The sequence below is a fragment of the Leishmania infantum genome, chromosome 11, assembly GCF_000002875.2.
Source record: "Leishmania infantum JPCM5 genome chromosome 11".
Lineage (NCBI taxonomy): Eukaryota > Euglenozoa > Kinetoplastea > Trypanosomatida > Trypanosomatidae > Leishmania > Leishmania infantum.
This window is the reverse complement of record NC_009395.2, coordinates 556,943-572,937: the sequence shown is the minus strand read 5'-3', so window position 1 is coordinate 572,937 and position 15,995 is coordinate 556,943. Positions and strand designations below refer to the sequence as shown.

The window sequence follows — 15,995 nt, the reverse complement described above, 5'->3', positions numbered from 1 at the left end:
ACACCAGTACACCAGTACACCAGTACACCAGTACACCAGTACACCAGTACACCAGTACACCAGTACACCAGCACACCAGCACACCAGCACACCAGTACACCAGCACACCAGTACACCAGTACACCAGCACACCAGTACACCAGTACACCAGTACACCAGTACACCAGTACACCGTCACGCCCCCGTCCTGTTGGAGAGGGTGTCGCTGTGCAAGGAATCAGTGGAGAGAAAAACCCTACCCTGTACGTGTACCCTAATCGTGGAACAGCAGAGAGGGCCACGCCCCGCGTGCCGACGCAAAGAGCTTCGAAGATGGAGCAGACAGCGGCCGTCCAAACAGCCACAAGATGGAGAACAACTAGCGCGGTGGTGCAGTCGGGCTTCCTCTGTTCCCTCAACTCTGTCACAGAGGCAAGGCGCACAACCACACAACACGGGGCAGCCAAGCATCTGCAGAGGGGTATGGCAGATCGCGCAGGCACAACCACGAGGGCACCACAGGCCGCTACAACAAGCAAACATCATAGGAAAATCTCAGAGCAGCACAGGTGGCACAAAAAGGAGTCACATCCCTCATTCCCGTGTCCTGCAAGGGCTTTCAAGAGGTACCAGGCATGTGAAGAGCGGCTGGGGCGCACGGTTCGGACCACAGACAAGGCACCCATAGGAGGAGCGAGGACCGGCCGCTGGATGCGACAGACGGTGAGAGCCATGGAGACTGTCGACATGGGTGCCACAGGCGCACACACCCACCCGTGAGCTCACAGGCAGGGCGTTGCGGCGCACCAGTCTCGGCACCAGCCCCACTTGACGGCCTTCATTCACGCGCCGCACGCAAGCCCATTGACGACACGTTGTTTTCACACTGGAAGCACCAGTAAGCCAGACCGACTGGCGTTACGGCCGCCTTCACCACAAACAACTAAACAAATGCGAAGCCCAGGGTGCTTCAGCGCGACACACCCTAGCCCACCAACTCTGTGACGGACACCCCACCAAAAAGGCAGGGGAAGAGAGGCCTCACAGCCGGCAGCGCAGCTGCGCTCCACAAGGGAAGCGAACGAATCTCCTGGACGCCAAGCCCCCGCACACGAGGGCTAATGCAGCAGCCACGCCCCCGCAAGCGGCAACGAGAGCCAGCGGCAGTCGAAAGTCATCCTGGTGGGCAAGAATGTTCGCCTGTTGGTGACCCAGCATGGACCGCGAGCATGGGGCGCATTACATGGTCATCGGCGGGGTCGAGTCCCTGCCGCATTACGGCACCACGGAACCGACTACTCGAGAGAAAAGCAAACGTCGCGCATCTTGTACAGCTTCTCGGCGGTAGCGCACCCAACGGTGGCAAGCGCGACGCGGAGGAACCCGTGTCGACGTGGTTTCTATGTCTATCGCGCATAAAAAGGTCATCTAACTGGCTCTCGTCACAACTGTGGCCCTGCATGCTCGTTCGTGGGCAAGGAAATCGCATTGATGCAATGCTGCCGCGGTCACACAAGCGCGGGCGACGGCCGCGCTGGGAGCTGTTTTCGCCAGTGTCCTGGACGATGGGCAAAGCGCGCGTCAAGAGGACCTCTCGTAAGCGGAGCCCTGCCACCAGCTGCTTGGCCTCAGAATTGGCGACCTCGCAGCCGCTGTCGCTGTCACGTATCATTCAAACATGTACCATGTCTTCGCGGTAAACGTTGGAAAAGGCCTTCGGCGCTCCGGTCTTGGTACGGAGGGTGTCTTCAGGGGGGAGGGGGCACTGCTCCCGTTGTTGTGACTGTAGAAGATTAAAGTAGTGCTTGCCTCCATGTGTTTACACTGCAGCCAGCCTCCGTGGGCGCCGCGCAGAGGGGAACGGCACCACTCCTTCCTGCCGGGTATGCTATACGGCAGCAACTCGTCGGTGATAGGCGTACATGACGGGACTTTTTATTTTGAGGTGGGTGGTCGAACCTCCGCGGGTTCATTTGGCAAGCCCCCGTCCTGGAGTCTGGGTTTTTGTGCACGAATGTGCGATGAGGTTCCCCCAGCAGACGGGTTGCAGCGTGTTTTGAATGATCACGCACGAGGGCAAGCCAGATAAATGGGGTGAGAATGAGGGAGCACACCGAGGGACTGACTTTCGAACATAAAAGAGAACGAGCGGATGCCTAAGCGACAGCCTGTGCAAGGAGCAAGAAGGCAACACAAATCACACGTCATGTATGCCAACCTTCGGCTTGTCGATTGTTTCGTCGCGGTGTCCTTCAGAGGAGGGAAGAAGTGAACCCGCATTGTGTCTTCTCTGCTGCTGTATGGTTAAGTAGCCCCGAGGCATCTATGATGTAATAGACCGCAGGAAATCGAGTTTCTGTCTTCACTAGATCCCGTCTTTCTATGCGAAAGCGGCCGGGTGACGGCGTTGCCTTTCTTGATGCGTCGCAATGGCGACGTCAGCTCCCGCGATCTGCCGCGACAGGTAGTCGAGTAAGTCCTTTCGCTGCAACGCCACGGCAATTTCTTCTGCGCGTCGCTTAAGCTGTCGGTACTGCTCTCTTGTTTTCAGAAATCGCTCGCGACCATCCTCCAGACGATGGCGAAGCTGCGCGACCTCCAGCTGCCTCCTTGATTCGGCAGCGTCGCGCTCCACCTTGGTGGCCGTGTATGCGGTCTTGGCGGCGCGTGCCTTGGCCACCCAGTAAGCCAGCATGCGAGCGACATTTCCGTCCCGCCACTCAATGCGCGCTTGCAGCAACGACGCAGCCCGCGCAAAGACATCCTCCTGCTGCGCGCAGCTCGTGGATAGGCGGGTCAGCTCCTCCTCTTGACGCTTCACTACCTCTTTCACATCCCGGAGAGCGGAACGCCATGCCCCATCAGAGGAAAGCGACTTGGCCGATGAAGCCGCTGCCACGGACAAGCTGTGGAGCCGCTCGTACCACGTGAAGGTCGGCACTATGCACGCTTGGAGCAGCGCGGCCTTGCGCGCCGCAAGCGCATACAACGATGCATCCAGTGTTGCACGCATTTCTCTCAGGGCGGTTTTGCGCTCCACCACCTGTTGCTGCTCGGCTGCGAAACTGTTCGTGCCCCTTTCTCGCTCCTCACGCTCGCATGCGCGGATCTCCATTAACTGTGAGAGCAGCTCCATCACACGCGCGCGCGCCGCTTCGCGGCCGAGGAGGCACTCGTCGACGGTCTTGCGTAAAAGGGCAAGCGGTGGCAGGGGCGTATCGGCATCGCAGACGTGTGCCTCAAAGCGCTCGAGCAGTGGAAGGGGGGCTCCGCTAGCCACATCCACCCCAAACCGGCGGCCCAGAAGAATCAGCCGCATATCTCGCAGAATGTCCTCTGCGGGAGGGGGAAAGACATAGGGGAGCGTGTATGTGGAGGGGAACACGCCTTTTTGCCCGCGGAGGTTTGTGCCCAGCCACCAACCGCTTGCGTCGGCCTCATCGACGTACATGACGTCCCCCGCCTTTAGCCGCAAAAAGCCGCTGCCGGGAATCGCATACTCGTGAATGGCGTAGACAATATGTTGCTCCGGCTGCACCATTGAGCTGCGCTGGGGAAGAGAAGTAGGGAGACGAGGCGGAGGTGTTCTATGCGTAGAGAAGACGCGAGGCTGGGCAGGTGAGCTGTTGCCATTATTCTGAGCCACAAGGAAGGTAGAGGAGGGAATACACAAAACGATTCAGGCTACAAGAGAAGCCGGCGACTGTCTGAGGCGTGTCCAGTGCAGATAAAGAACACGATTGGCATGAACACATCGGTGGGCGCCGTGCAGCACCAAAGACGACGACATCGACATATCTGGCATGTGCTATGTTATCTCCCTCTCCATTGCCTCGAGCCGCGGCGTGGGCAAGCACAAGGCCGCGCAGAGAGACACACAGAAAGGCAAACCCCGAAAACCCCGGTGAGGGTAAACACAGCAACGTCTGTTTGTTTCGTTTCCCAAGTCGCTACTTCGGTAGGACATGCTCGACGGTGTAGCGGCCGCCCTCCTTCACATGGACCTCTCCGTTGGCGCCAGGCAGCAGCAGCTCGCCCTCTTCGCTTCGGAGCGCCATGTTACTACCAAAGATGTGGTGCGGGTACGTAACGCCGCCGATGGTCTCCAGATTAACATGAAGATTCGTGAGGGAGACACAAAAGTGCCGTCGATGCTCGTCGCCAGAGCTCATGTGATGGCCTCCTCAAGTTTGCGTTGACGTGGTCGACGGCCTTGCGAGGCAGCAAGCCAGGCGACTCATCATAGAAGGCAGAAAGGGTCATTGCCAGAAAGAGAGACCAGGGGCGTTTGAGGGGAGGAGGAAGGGTCGGTGCACAGGTGGAAGACAGAAGAAGCGCTTTCTGGTGTGGGACTGAAGGGCGTGGCACGGACACGGGCCGCGAGAGACGCGCATCGCGTCAGTGGGCGCTCTGGTAATGGTGGAAGAGTCTTGTGGCGCAGGCAGTGAGGAGGCCCAGTTGCAGCAGTTGCAGTGTCTATCCATGCAAGCACGTCAAGGAAAAGACCATGGACGGGAAGAAAACAGTCAGCACGAATTTCTCCCTCTCGTTGTTTTTTTTTGTGACGCTGTCGGTTAGCGCTGGTTTGCTACCGCCACGGTGCCATGCGACTCCAAAGGAAAGGAGAAGCACAGTGTGGCAGGGAGCTGGAGCACATGTAACGGTGCGTTAGTAGTGTTGTAACGTGCCCGGTGCCCAGAGAGGAGCCCCAGTTCTTGCGTGAGAGACAGCGCTGCGCCTCAGAGTGCTGACGCTTGGCCTCAGCAACAAAGCTTAGCTCACCCCGTACAAATCGTGAAATGTGCCGTAGTGCATGTGAAACGCCTCGCGCAGCGCTACCCACGGCGACGATCCCGCGGGAAGAACGAAAGCGAGTGCTACGGAGTGTTCACCTGTCCGCCGCTTCCGAATGCAGCTCATCCGCTCGCGAAAACGTTCCGAGACATTGAAGTTCGACGGCTCACGCACGCGCCGCCCGTAGTCGAGCGACCAACCCTCAGTCGGCTGATGCTCCTGCAACAGAAACAGATCGCTCTTGAGGGCTGCGCAAGAGGAAGGATCTCGCAAAACCGCCGCCTGCAGGTTGCGTGGTCGACTCACCAGACGGCGGTAGGACCCCTGAGTAGCCGGAGCCCTCGGGGTCGAGTCTACGCCGGAGTCAAAGAGAAAGGAGAGGCTGTGCTTCCTTGCGAATTGTTTGAAGAACGCCTCATCAACGCTGTGCGTCGGGTACCGCAGCTCCGCAGCACGGGTGTGGCCACATGGAATGGGTAGCACAACGTCATCGATGGTGTACTGTGAGGCATCCACGTCGCTGGCGACCTCGGCAATCTCCATCGCACCGCGGTCGCCGATGCGGCTCACCAAATCTCCCTTCACTGGCCGACTGCCAAACGACAGGAGCCGCTGCGACGCCATGGCGTTCCATACAAAGGAGGCGGCGCTTTGCTCGGTGCGATGCATGATGGGGCACGCCTCCCATACATCCTCCATGGATGTGGTCGTCGCGTCGTTGGGGTGACGTTGCGAAAGGTGGTAGCAGTGGAGCTTTCGCAGCACCTCGCGTGTCTCCTTCGGCAGCTTGGCACGCTCGCACACGCGCAGCCACTCCGTCACCGCCCCTGCAACGGTACTCTCCTCCGCATTTGCGTAGGACAGGTAGGGCTGATGGTGCAGGGGGCTACACTCGGCGAGGGTTTGAAGATACGCGCCGACCGACCGATGGGGTTCCCTGCGGGAGGCAAAGGCAGCCATGTCGAAGAGGGTGTTACTCCCGATCCCGAAGCTCTCCAAACCAAAGTAGTTGACAAAACCGTTCGAGCTGAGGTGTCGTAGGCGCTGCGCGACAGCTGCTTCGTCTCCGGAGACACAGCGCAGAAGAATGCGGTGCACGTACGCCTGTGGGGCTGCAGAGAGGCGGGGCAACTCGTCGAGAGCGTGATAGCTGCGGTCGTCAAAGATAAGCGCATGAACATTGTAGTGCCGCGACGCGTGAGGCAGCTGCTCGCGCGTCACTCCGATGGCAACGCCAAATTGGGTTACGGCTGCGAAAGAGCCGCCTGGTGGCTCGTGAAGGTAGACTCCGTCGTGCGGGACCCCAATTTCGTAGCGGAGACGGTGGCGCACCGAGTCCAGCGAGTACCCGTCACGAAACATCGCGAAACGAAGAAGCGGCCGCCCTTCCGGAAGTTTCCCGATCCGCCGCACGTACTCGCCGTAGCTCTGCACGCGCGGCGAGAAACTCTTTTCTGGGTTGCTAAATGGTGTTGCCGTGTCCTCCACCAGTAGCGTCTTTGAACGAGATATCTTGCGCCAACGCCCTTTCGGTGCGTTCTCAAGAAAGGCGCCGCCGCCGTTCGCGTCGACCTCTGCAACGTGTGCATCCGTGGACTGGGCCCGGATCACGGCTTCCAACGGAGCCAGCCCGCACGCCGGCGATGCTCCTTCGCGCGGAGCCGTAGTGGCAAGGGTGCAGAGGCGTGTGAGAATCCCGCATCGTCGCTCCTCGGCACTCATGTCGCGGCCTGCGTTCCAGTCGTCGCGGTTGTAGATTGCACCTGGAGCTGCCGATCCACCGGGGGCGGCCGTGTTCGCCAGGCGCGTGATGGGGCCGTGCCCCAACGCTTTCATGGGTGAAGGTCGCAGAAGACACTCCCGCTGCTCGACGATGCAAACCACGGAAACAGAGCAAGAGAAACGGAAGGGAGAACAAGGTGGAGGGCAGAACGGGAGCCATTTCAGCAACAATAGGGAGACGTACCCGATGCGGATGCCGAGAACGCGCCTTCCAGAGCGAGTGCTAGCGAAGCGAACCGAGTACGACTGGAGTTCTGGGCAACGGCAGATCCCATGTCGCGCATATACCCTACACTTGCAAGTAGGGCAAGGAGCTGGTGTGACTTTGAGTCGACTCTCAGTGCGCACGTCAGCTCACGCCGCGTGCCCCTTTGCGGGCAAGCGACATAGCAGACAATGAAAACGTCTAGAGAATAAGCAACTCTTACGTCTTTTTGCCTTTTTCTTGTGAGGGGTGGCGGGAAGGCAGACCGGCGCCCACATGTTCGATGCCTCGCTTCTCGTTTGAGTCAGCAAGAGCGACGTCGATACGCTTGAGTTCCACAGCGCTTTCTCTGGTATTACCCTGTTGTTCTGCTGCCGCAGCAGCACGCGGGGAGAGAGGCGACGCCGGCGGCCAGGCCCACGCGCGCTCCGTGCCCTTGTTAAACCAGTCGATGGGTGCAAGAAGATGATGGGACAAGGCAATGCCCCCAAGCAACAACACGGCATGCTGCTTCAAAAGACAGTCGATGCTTCACAACGACATCAGACGGCAATCCCCGCCACCAGAGCCGACACATAGCTCATCAGAAGGAAGCTGTACAGGACAAGCAGCATAGACAGCAGTTCGTCAAGCACACACCCCTATGTCCAGGTACGTGTGTGTGGGGGTACCAGCCGACCCCGACCTCACAGGCGGCGCAATATCCCAGGTGATCGCTCCTGGGGTCGTGCTCGTTGATGTGCGTTCCGTGCGCAACGTTGCCATCAATTGTGTCGTTTCACAGGAACGGTTTGCACGTCGCCGTCTCCAGTATCTGACAACTTCCATTGAGGATAACCCCACCCCATAAACCGTTGCCAGCACTGGGGTTCGATCGAGGACATCGACGACAGAGATGGCACCATATCAGCCGATTCGCTCGAGTGGCTTGTGACGGACCGTCATGCAGTCCGACGCACACGCTAGCTTCGCTGTGAGCATGTTCTTGGCCAACGACGAGACAAGTCCAGCAGTTATGTTTTTGAGCAGGTCGAAGAAGAGCACTAGCAGTGGCCGCATTTCCCGGCTCAGGCACAGTGCTTGCTAACACTACGTGTAGATGAGGAAACCTAGAGTGCCGAACCGAGAAGGCATAACATGATGGCCCCAATAAGACCGGAGTAGACCATGCACATCACCTCCATTTCTTCCGCCTTGCGCACCAGTGTTCTGGCACTCATCACGAGAAGAACGAGAGCAGAAGAAAAGCAAAGAGAGTAGGGAGCCACACGCGACATGAGAGGCACACACCCCCGCCGTGAGTGCATCAGCTGCTGGCTTTGCAGGGTTTTTCGCTGGGAGAGTGAAAATGCGCAGGCATCCCGCACATCGCCATGAGGAAGGGTGAAGCAGAAGCACACACATCGCACGCTGGCTAGTGATCCCACTCATTGTTTTCGATAAGGAGATGGTTCCGCACTGGCGCCGAAGAGTCCATGCTCACACAGGCACACTGTGTACAAGTCGCGCGGAGGCCGAGGCATCCCTTCTCTCGTCCGTGCTTCTAGCAGGTGTTCGCACGCATGTGAATCCCACGAGGAGGGTGCTGGCGCTGCAGGCGAGCAGACGAAGAAATCTGCGGCGTCATCATGACGCGGCGTTACCACGTCGCACTCAGTGATTTTTTTTTGTTTTTTTTTTGTGACCGGTGTTTCTCTTTCTTTGTGTGTATGGAAATGTAACCCAGTAACTGAAACAAAACACAACAGCACTAATCACCAGCAGCCATCGCCTTAGATGCACCACTCGTCAGCACAGCGAGATGCGTGTGCTTGCGTGTGTGTTTGACGGACACAGCTGGAGTCGCAAAACGGCGTTCGTGCACACAACGTGTACGAGTCCTTCAGCGGCCACGCGCCGGCAGAACGAACACCGGCCCAGTCACGTACATCCGTGATGTGCGGTATTCTACGAGAGCATCATCCACGACGTCTTGCAAGACTTGATGTAGCGCTGCACCGTCCCTTCGACAGCGTCCACGGCGTACGACGCCTCACCCTCATCCTTCCATGGGTGATATGGGTTGTCGTAGTATGGGGCGTACATTGCCCGCTCTGCCTCCTCCGTGCGCGCCGCCGCCTCCATCTGGACAGTCTGCAGTGCAGGCGGCACGTCACCCAAGACCTCGCTGTCGAGAAACCCACGCTCCGGCAATTGCGCGCGGATGTGCGGCGGTAGTATTGCCAACTTGTGCGTGTACATCTCATCTTCAAGTTGCATTAGTGCGCCTTCCGTAATGATGAGAGTGTCGTGGGTGAGAGCGTCGTAGGCGTTAAATCGGTTGATGGGGATGGGGTTCTTCTGGCCCTTCGGGCCTTTGGTGCGCGCCTTGGAAGAGGTGCGGTTGTAGTCGTAGGGCTCGTCGCACAACAGCGTCGGACGGACCAGCTTGTTGCGCCCATTGAAAAAGCTACCAAAGAAGAACGCGCGATCGTACTCGCTGCTCGGCGTCAGCCGCGAGCCCCCATCCATGAACAGTGCGCCACCGCCCGTGTGTCGCACGTCCCAGCCCATGGTGCGGCACAGCTGCAGGTACGCCTCCTGCGTGGGCTCGGGCAGCGTCAGACGCTCCACAATTTGCAGTTTTCCCTGCAGCATCTTGAGCGTGACGAGCATGCGATTACTCTTGCTCCACGTCTTAACATCCATTGTTGGCATGAGCAGGTTCCACGGCTTCACCGGCTTTGATTGCGCTCCCCATGGGTGGGCGTGGTTCTTGCGGTCGCCAACGCGTGCCATGCCCATGCCCGTATTCGGCCAGTTCTTCTTGGCCTTTCGCCAAATCTCGCGGTTCTCGTAGTCCCACTTGCTGGAAAAGTTCTGGCAGCGCACGAGCCAGTAGCTCAGGTTTTTGGCCATCTCCTCTGTTTCCGGGTAAAAGCCGAATATGAACGGGTCCAACTCGCGAGTGTGCGTGACGTTGTTCGAGAGGTCGAACACCGGCGCCACGATGCGTTGCTTCATTGTGCCCACGGTGTAGACGATCGGCCTCGTTGTCTGAAAATGTGGCAGCTCCGGCAGTTCGTGGGTGAAGTACGGGTGTGGCCGCTGAGGAGACGGCAGGTAAGGGGATACGGGTGGTCGTGTGACAGAGTTGTTGGGGTGGAAAAGCGGCAGCGGATGCGCACCCGGGAGTACCTGGTGTGGTCCCTCGTACATGAAGTCGACTTCATCTCGTGGTGCCACGTCGTGCACACCAGATGAGCGACTGTCGTACATCGCTCCGAACACGAAGCAGCGAACCTGTGCCGAGGTGTCAGCGATCGATCTGGGAACGCGTCGCATCTGCGCTAAACCGCACGGCAGCAGCTCACAGTGAAAAAGAGGGGAGGCTTCCAAATTCGCCCAGCAGAGCGCGCACTGCGTCGGCAGCTGTGTATGTACGTTTGTGTGCACGTGTGTCAACAAGTAAGAGCAGGAGGCAAGGTAAGCACGCGGAAAGGTGAACCAGTGGACGTGGAAAGCCCCCACAGCTCTTCTCTTGGTATCATCACGCGCACAGAGCACGAAGAAGTACACCGGTTGATGCATGAGTACCCTCTCTGAAGAGTCAGGTTTGTGGATCGTAAAGGTCTCCAAGTGCGTGCACCCTGTGGCATTTCCAGTGCAGCTGTTGTGACAACACTCAACTGGCGTGGGAGGAGAATGAGTTTCTGCATCGGTGACAGCACACAATTCTTTGTGGTGGGCAACATTTCTGTTCTGTTGTTCTGTGCCACTGAACCACACACATGCATGCACGCGCACACAGACGTATACACATACACATACGCACACACACGCACACATACACAAACAGGCGGCGAGAGAGAGGGAGCGGATGGCGATCCTGCAAGTAATACAGGATGCAGCCGCAAAAGAGAAAACCCGGACATTGACCCAAAGGCAGTTTCCACACGCGTGCAGAGAGGTGAAAGATTGCCGTCCCATCACATTCGTCTTACTTTTCACCCGAAGACACCCTAGACAACGAAGCCCTGCCCGCACACACGCATACACACAGCAGCTGTGCGAGGTGCTCACACGTCGCGCGTACGTCACTTCGAACCTCCATTAAGAGATTTGCGTGCCGATAAGTGTGCTGCCGTGTTGAAGCAGCTAAACTCTTCGAGCTTCTTTTCCAAGTCGCAGATGAGATGCAGCTGCTCATTCACCTCATCGTTGCGCTGTGCGAGGCGCGCCTTCAGCTCGTCATTGGCCTCGCGCAGGCGCCGGCTGGCATCCCTCAGTTCTGCGTTCTCGGCCTCCAGTGCTGCGTAGCTGTGAAAAGATTGTGCGCTTGCCGTGTTGAGCAGCCTTATCTGATGCTTTGCGGCCAGCAGCTCAGCCTTGAGAGCTTCGAGCGTCTCCGTCTCCGCCGGTGGGGAGCATGGTGCCTGTCGCCCCCCATTGCAGGGGGCCCCCAGCGATGGGGTAAACGGAATGTCCAACGAAGCGAATACTGTCTTTGTAGGGAAAAGGCGATAAATGGTAGGCGGCAGTGGAAGGTGTGTGTGGTCGCCTGCAATGGCTCCCGCGGCACCCCGCACGGAGGAGCCATTGTGGCTTCCGCAGATGTGGCTAAGCGGTGCCGCAGGCGCGCTCCACGCCCGACAGCGCCGCACGGCTACATCTACCTTCCCATCCTCCGACCTACGCATAAACTCGAGCCTCGTTTGAGAAAAGAGGACACGTTCCAGTGTGGCGACGTTTTTTGAGCACAAACGCGGCTGTTTATTCTGTTTGCCGTGCGTGGTCGCGAGTGAGGTTAAATACATGCAGAAGCCGGCCGGCAAACCGAAAAAGGGACGCGCACGCTCACGGTGCGTGGGAGCGGTTTATGCGCACACAAAGGATGCCAAATAAATAAATGACGACACAAGGAAAGGAAAGGAAAGCAGCACGCGAACTGAAAAAAAAATGACGCACAGGAAACGAAGAGCGAAAGTAAAGGCAGATATCAAAAATAGAAACAGAGTAGAGGTAGACAGGAAAAGGCGTAGGTACACGCGCGTACAAGCGACTGCAGATGCGCCTCAGAGAAGAGTGTGTCGTCAAGCTGTTCGTATTGTGTTCTTGCTCTATCCTAGTTTGCACCAATGTCGCCGCTGCACCTTCGTGCTCTCGCTGAAATCAATAGCTGAAGGGCGTCCGTCATGTGTCCCCCCATCGAGCATGCACCATGAAAGCGGGCGATCGTGACGCGATGTTTGCGCGGTGAAGGGAAACCACAACAACAACGAAACACGAAAGCGGAGAGGTGGAAGTGAATAGAAGCATGGAGAGCGACGACGTGAGCAGTGGGGCATCAAGTGGAACCCAAAAATGAGATACCCATCAACGTACTTTTCCAAAAGGAGACCGAGGGGAGCGGGAACTGCACACTCGACGGAGGCCCAGTGCACGTGTCGCCACGGCGAACCATGCGACTTGCTGTGTGCACGACTCGTCACGCTTCGATCGCTTCGGGGCTCGGCGCCCATCAAGCGCTTCGTCTGGCTTTACCCAGCACAGCTCAGGCTGCCTGAGCTCCCGCTGTCTTGTCACCAACTTGTACTTTTTGTTTCCGCCGCGCCGTGCCTCTCTTCCTGACAACGGGGACCACACGTCACTGTGGCATCAGTGCCCAGTCCACATCCCCGCTCTCTGTGCGAGGAAGCCGAGCAGCCCCGCTATCCCTGCCGATGCCAAACCCACGTCTCGCCGTCAGAAGGACAGATGCCTAGGGCGTAGCGCAGTGAGCGCGATGGATCGCTGCTGACGTCTGCGGTCAGCTCTAGGACGGCCTGGCGTCGGAGCGGCCTGCGACAGCGTGAGCATACCTGGCCCATCCATATGATTAGGCACGAGTGCCCGCGTGACTCGAACGCACCCCACCCCCATCCCGGCCCTCAACGGCCCACCGGTGCGGGGAGCCTGAGGCCACCCCGAGGACGACGCACCAGGTGGCGAGCAGTATGATGGAAGCGGCTGCGAGGCGACCTGTAGAGCGCGGGGTGGGTGGAGTTTGAGGCAGTCGGCCGTGCTCTCAGACGGCTGGGTCGGCGCATTGCTGTAACGCGGGTGCGTCTACGGCTGCTTCGCATCACGCGATGGGGGGTCTGTGTAGCACGCCGGGGAGGAGGAAAGGGGGAGCGGGTTAGAGCGGAACACTGACCTCCTGTTGCATAGCAGAGAATGGAGACGTCGAAAAGGAAAAAGAGGAGGATCGTGTCGATCGGGGGCGATTTGAGAGAGAGACCAACTGCACCTTTTTTTTTTCGACCTCCGTTTAGCACACATGAGGAACACGTGTAAAGGAACAAAACTAAAAGCAGGTTTGAGTGGAGGACAGCCACGCGGTAGACAACAAGAGTAGAAAATAATATGATGGACATAAGCAAGCAGGCTTGTCTCCTCAGAAAACGTGAGATTACTCGTTCTTTCAACAGGAACAATATTGCATGGCCCTCTCATCCTTCTCCTTCCCTCCCGCCTCTACCTGTAGCTCTGATGTGGCGTACTCGGCTGCATTCGCTAAAGCTGCAGATGCCGGCAACGGGAAGTATTGCTGTGGTAGAGGCAGAAAGTAAACGGGCACTTCCACACAGCAGCAGTGATAAAGCACACACACACACAAGAAAGGAAGCCCAGCGTCTTGCCACCACGCGGGTGAAAGAGTACCTTGTTCGTCTCAGCCGAAGCAGGTGCATGTTGCGCTCGTATCGTTTTTTTTTGGTGAGGGAGAGGGGTGGGAACTGTTGTCCAACCGAGGTCACCGATAACACTACCCACGGCTAAGGTGTGTGTACCGGTCTAGAGGCGCGCTGTGATGCACTTGTAAAACGCGTATGCCGACATCACGGCAAATATGTTCACTACCATGCACACTATTAACGGCACAGTGATGCATATCACGCCCTCGCAGAAGCCAACTTTCCCGTGTCCCTGCTTTGCTTGGTAATGATCGTACACGGGGCCGAAGAGCGCCATATTGAAGATGACCGGTGAAAGCATGCCCGCAGTATACAGAAAGCTGTAATGTTTGCCGCAGTTCGACGAGGTGAAGACAGACGTGACGGTGAGCACCGTACTCCCCCACGAGAAACCTACGCCGAGGCCGACCACAAAAAACGGCACAAACAGGACACGATCCGAGGAGATCAGGAAGAGCGGCAGTCCGATGGCATTGAGGAGCGGCGCGACCAGCAGCAGCGCTGCTACGTGGATTCGCCGCTGTGCCATCCGTGGGTAGAGAGCGCCGACAAGGATGCGGCCCAGCGCGCTCGCCACGCCGTAGATCGACACAAAAACGGTGTTGACGGTGAGAGAGAAGGAGCCGCGTGCTATAGCTTGATAGATATGGGTGCTGTTAGACGACACCACCGTCATGGCACTCCACGCCCCAAAGCAGACGAACCACAGCAACCACAGCTCGCGGTGCTGTAGGTTTTCCCACAATGGTTTATCGTTTAGCATACCAAGGCCCTCCTGGGAGTCTTCACCCTCGACACTGGGTCCCACGGGCGGTAGTGCTGGCAAGGCTGGGTCAAGTGTCGCTGTGGTCGTTGATACATCTGTCACCCCAGCAGGGGGAGCTGCATCAGCCATCAACACACCGCGTGCATCGAGATCGTCCTTCACGGCGGAGCAGCGGCCATCCTCCGTGGCCATGGCAGCAGCGTTGCCGACCTTAGCTGCCGTCGGCGGTAAGAGAACCGCGGAGGCCCCCAAGGCTGGCGCCTTGTCGTCGATGCCACCCATGCCTGCTTCGCCCGCACCGCGGCGTCGGTTCACTTCGTAGTTCGGTGTGGTGAAGATCATAGCAGTGAAGGAGACGCAGAGGCCGACCGTGGCAAGCCCGATGGCCACGCGCCATTCATTGCTCAAGGGATGAACGTAGTTTTCTACGAGCGAGGTGAGCAAGACGAAGGCCACGCTGAAGCAGAGGATGGAGGTGCCGATGTTGAAGGGGAGCGCGAACATGCGCGGCTCGCCACCACCGCGGGCGCGGGTGTCGGCGTCCTCGATGTTGATGCCAACACAGCTCGTCGCAGGCGTTGGCAGACGCAAATACAGCACACCTAAAGTCCCCGCAAAGGCGGAGTACGACACTAAAAAGAGGAAGAAGGGAGCGATGCCGGAAAAGGTCTTTTCAAAGAAGGCGATGTAGACCTGTGCCACGAGGGAGCTGCCAAGGCCCATGAAGGTCTTCTGAATCAGAATGACGCGCCCTTGGTAGCAAGAGAAGGACTTCAAGTTAGTAAGTATGCTGCCGGTCTCATAGAAGCTTGCGGAGAGCTGCGATAGACCGTAGAAGATCGCCATGACAACCGCACTGTGGGAGAGCGCATCGCTGAAAATCAGGTACATGCCTGCCCAGCCTGTGATGTTGAGCAGTGTCCCGACGAGCAACGTGGCGGTCGGGCCTTTGCGGTCATACAAGAAGCCAGTCGGCATCGAAAAGTAGCTGAGGAGGACTCCGACAGTGGAGACGGCATCGATCTCAAACTGGCTGTATCTGAAACCCTCGCCCTTCATGTAGGGGCTGAAGATGGAAAAGCAGAAGCAGGCACCATTGTTCGCGCAGATCAGTATGCCAACGCAGAACTGGCAGAACCAAGCCTTCTCCAGGGTGTACTCCAGGAGGCCCACGCGGTATGCGCGTCCAGGTTGGAGGTCAGTGGCGCCGGGTGCCATGAGAGCCACACGACGCAAAGTAAGAGCTGAGAGGAAATAAAAGGGAGATCGTGAGTTGGTACGATAGAGCTTGATTGTGAGAGGCTGCACGAGAGCTCAACACTCCGTGCGATATGTGGCATGGGCAGAAAGAGACTGTGCGTCGTTGGCAGCGCACAAGGCGGGGCGAGAGGAGGGGGAGGATGGGGACGAGGCCATTGTCTCTTTCCCTTGTGCTGCCTTTTGGTGAGACAACTGGGGCATCGCAGTCGTTACAGTGGCTCCACCGACGGAGCAACAGACGTGGTTGAACGCGGTCGACGCCGTCATGTAACCGCATAAACGATTCCGTTCCGGGCATGGGGTCGCTTATGCCGCCGCGGCCCAAAGCATCCCAGATGCACCAGACAAATGAAATTGGTGGGCGCGTGAGCGCTGGAGTTGTGCGATTTGTTTGACCGGCTGAGACGTGCACAAGAATATAGCGAACCCCATCTCGTTCTCCCGTCTTCCTACGGACGTCCTCGAGCGCCACGGCACCTTTGCGAATTGTTGCTTT

The 15,995-nt window shown here is 58.1% G+C and overlaps 5 protein-coding genes across 5 annotated transcripts; all 5 read right to left on the bottom strand.

The window, feature by feature from the left end:
• Nucleotides 1-2,359: 2,359 nt before the first annotated feature.
• Nucleotides 2,360-3,520, bottom strand: LINJ_11_1370 (conserved hypothetical protein; the record flags this gene model as incomplete). The annotated part of the gene is made up of 1 exon (XM_001463898.1): nt 2,360-3,520. The coding sequence occupies one exon, from the start codon at nt 3,518-3,520 to the stop codon at nt 2,360-2,362; it is 1,161 nt and encodes a 386-aa protein (XP_001463935.1).
• Nucleotides 3,521-4,752: 1,232 nt separating this feature from the next.
• On the bottom strand, nt 4,753-6,609 carry LINJ_11_1360 (conserved hypothetical protein; the record flags this gene model as incomplete). The annotated part of the gene is made up of 1 exon (XM_001463897.1): nt 4,753-6,609. The coding sequence occupies one exon, from the start codon at nt 6,607-6,609 to the stop codon at nt 4,753-4,755; it is 1,857 nt and encodes a 618-aa protein (XP_001463934.1).
• Nucleotides 6,610-8,707: 2,098 nt separating this feature from the next.
• On the bottom strand, nt 8,708-10,018 carry LINJ_11_1350 (conserved hypothetical protein; the record flags this gene model as incomplete). The annotated part of the gene is made up of 1 exon (XM_001463896.1): nt 8,708-10,018. The coding sequence occupies one exon, from the start codon at nt 10,016-10,018 to the stop codon at nt 8,708-8,710; it is 1,311 nt and encodes a 436-aa protein (XP_001463933.1).
• Nucleotides 10,019-10,836: 818 nt separating this feature from the next.
• On the bottom strand, nt 10,837-11,439 carry LINJ_11_1340 (conserved hypothetical protein; the record flags this gene model as incomplete). The annotated part of the gene is made up of 1 exon (XM_001463895.1): nt 10,837-11,439. One exon carries the CDS (start codon nt 11,437-11,439, stop codon nt 10,837-10,839), a length of 603 nt encoding a protein of 200 aa, XP_001463932.1.
• A 2,134-nt stretch (nt 11,440-13,573) lies between these two features.
• Nucleotides 13,574-15,457, bottom strand: LINJ_11_1330 (conserved hypothetical protein; the record flags this gene model as incomplete). Its single annotated transcript, XM_001463894.1, has 1 exon — nt 13,574-15,457. One exon carries the CDS (start codon nt 15,455-15,457, stop codon nt 13,574-13,576), a length of 1,884 nt encoding a protein of 627 aa, XP_001463931.1.
• Nucleotides 15,458-15,995: the final 538 nt, after the last annotated feature.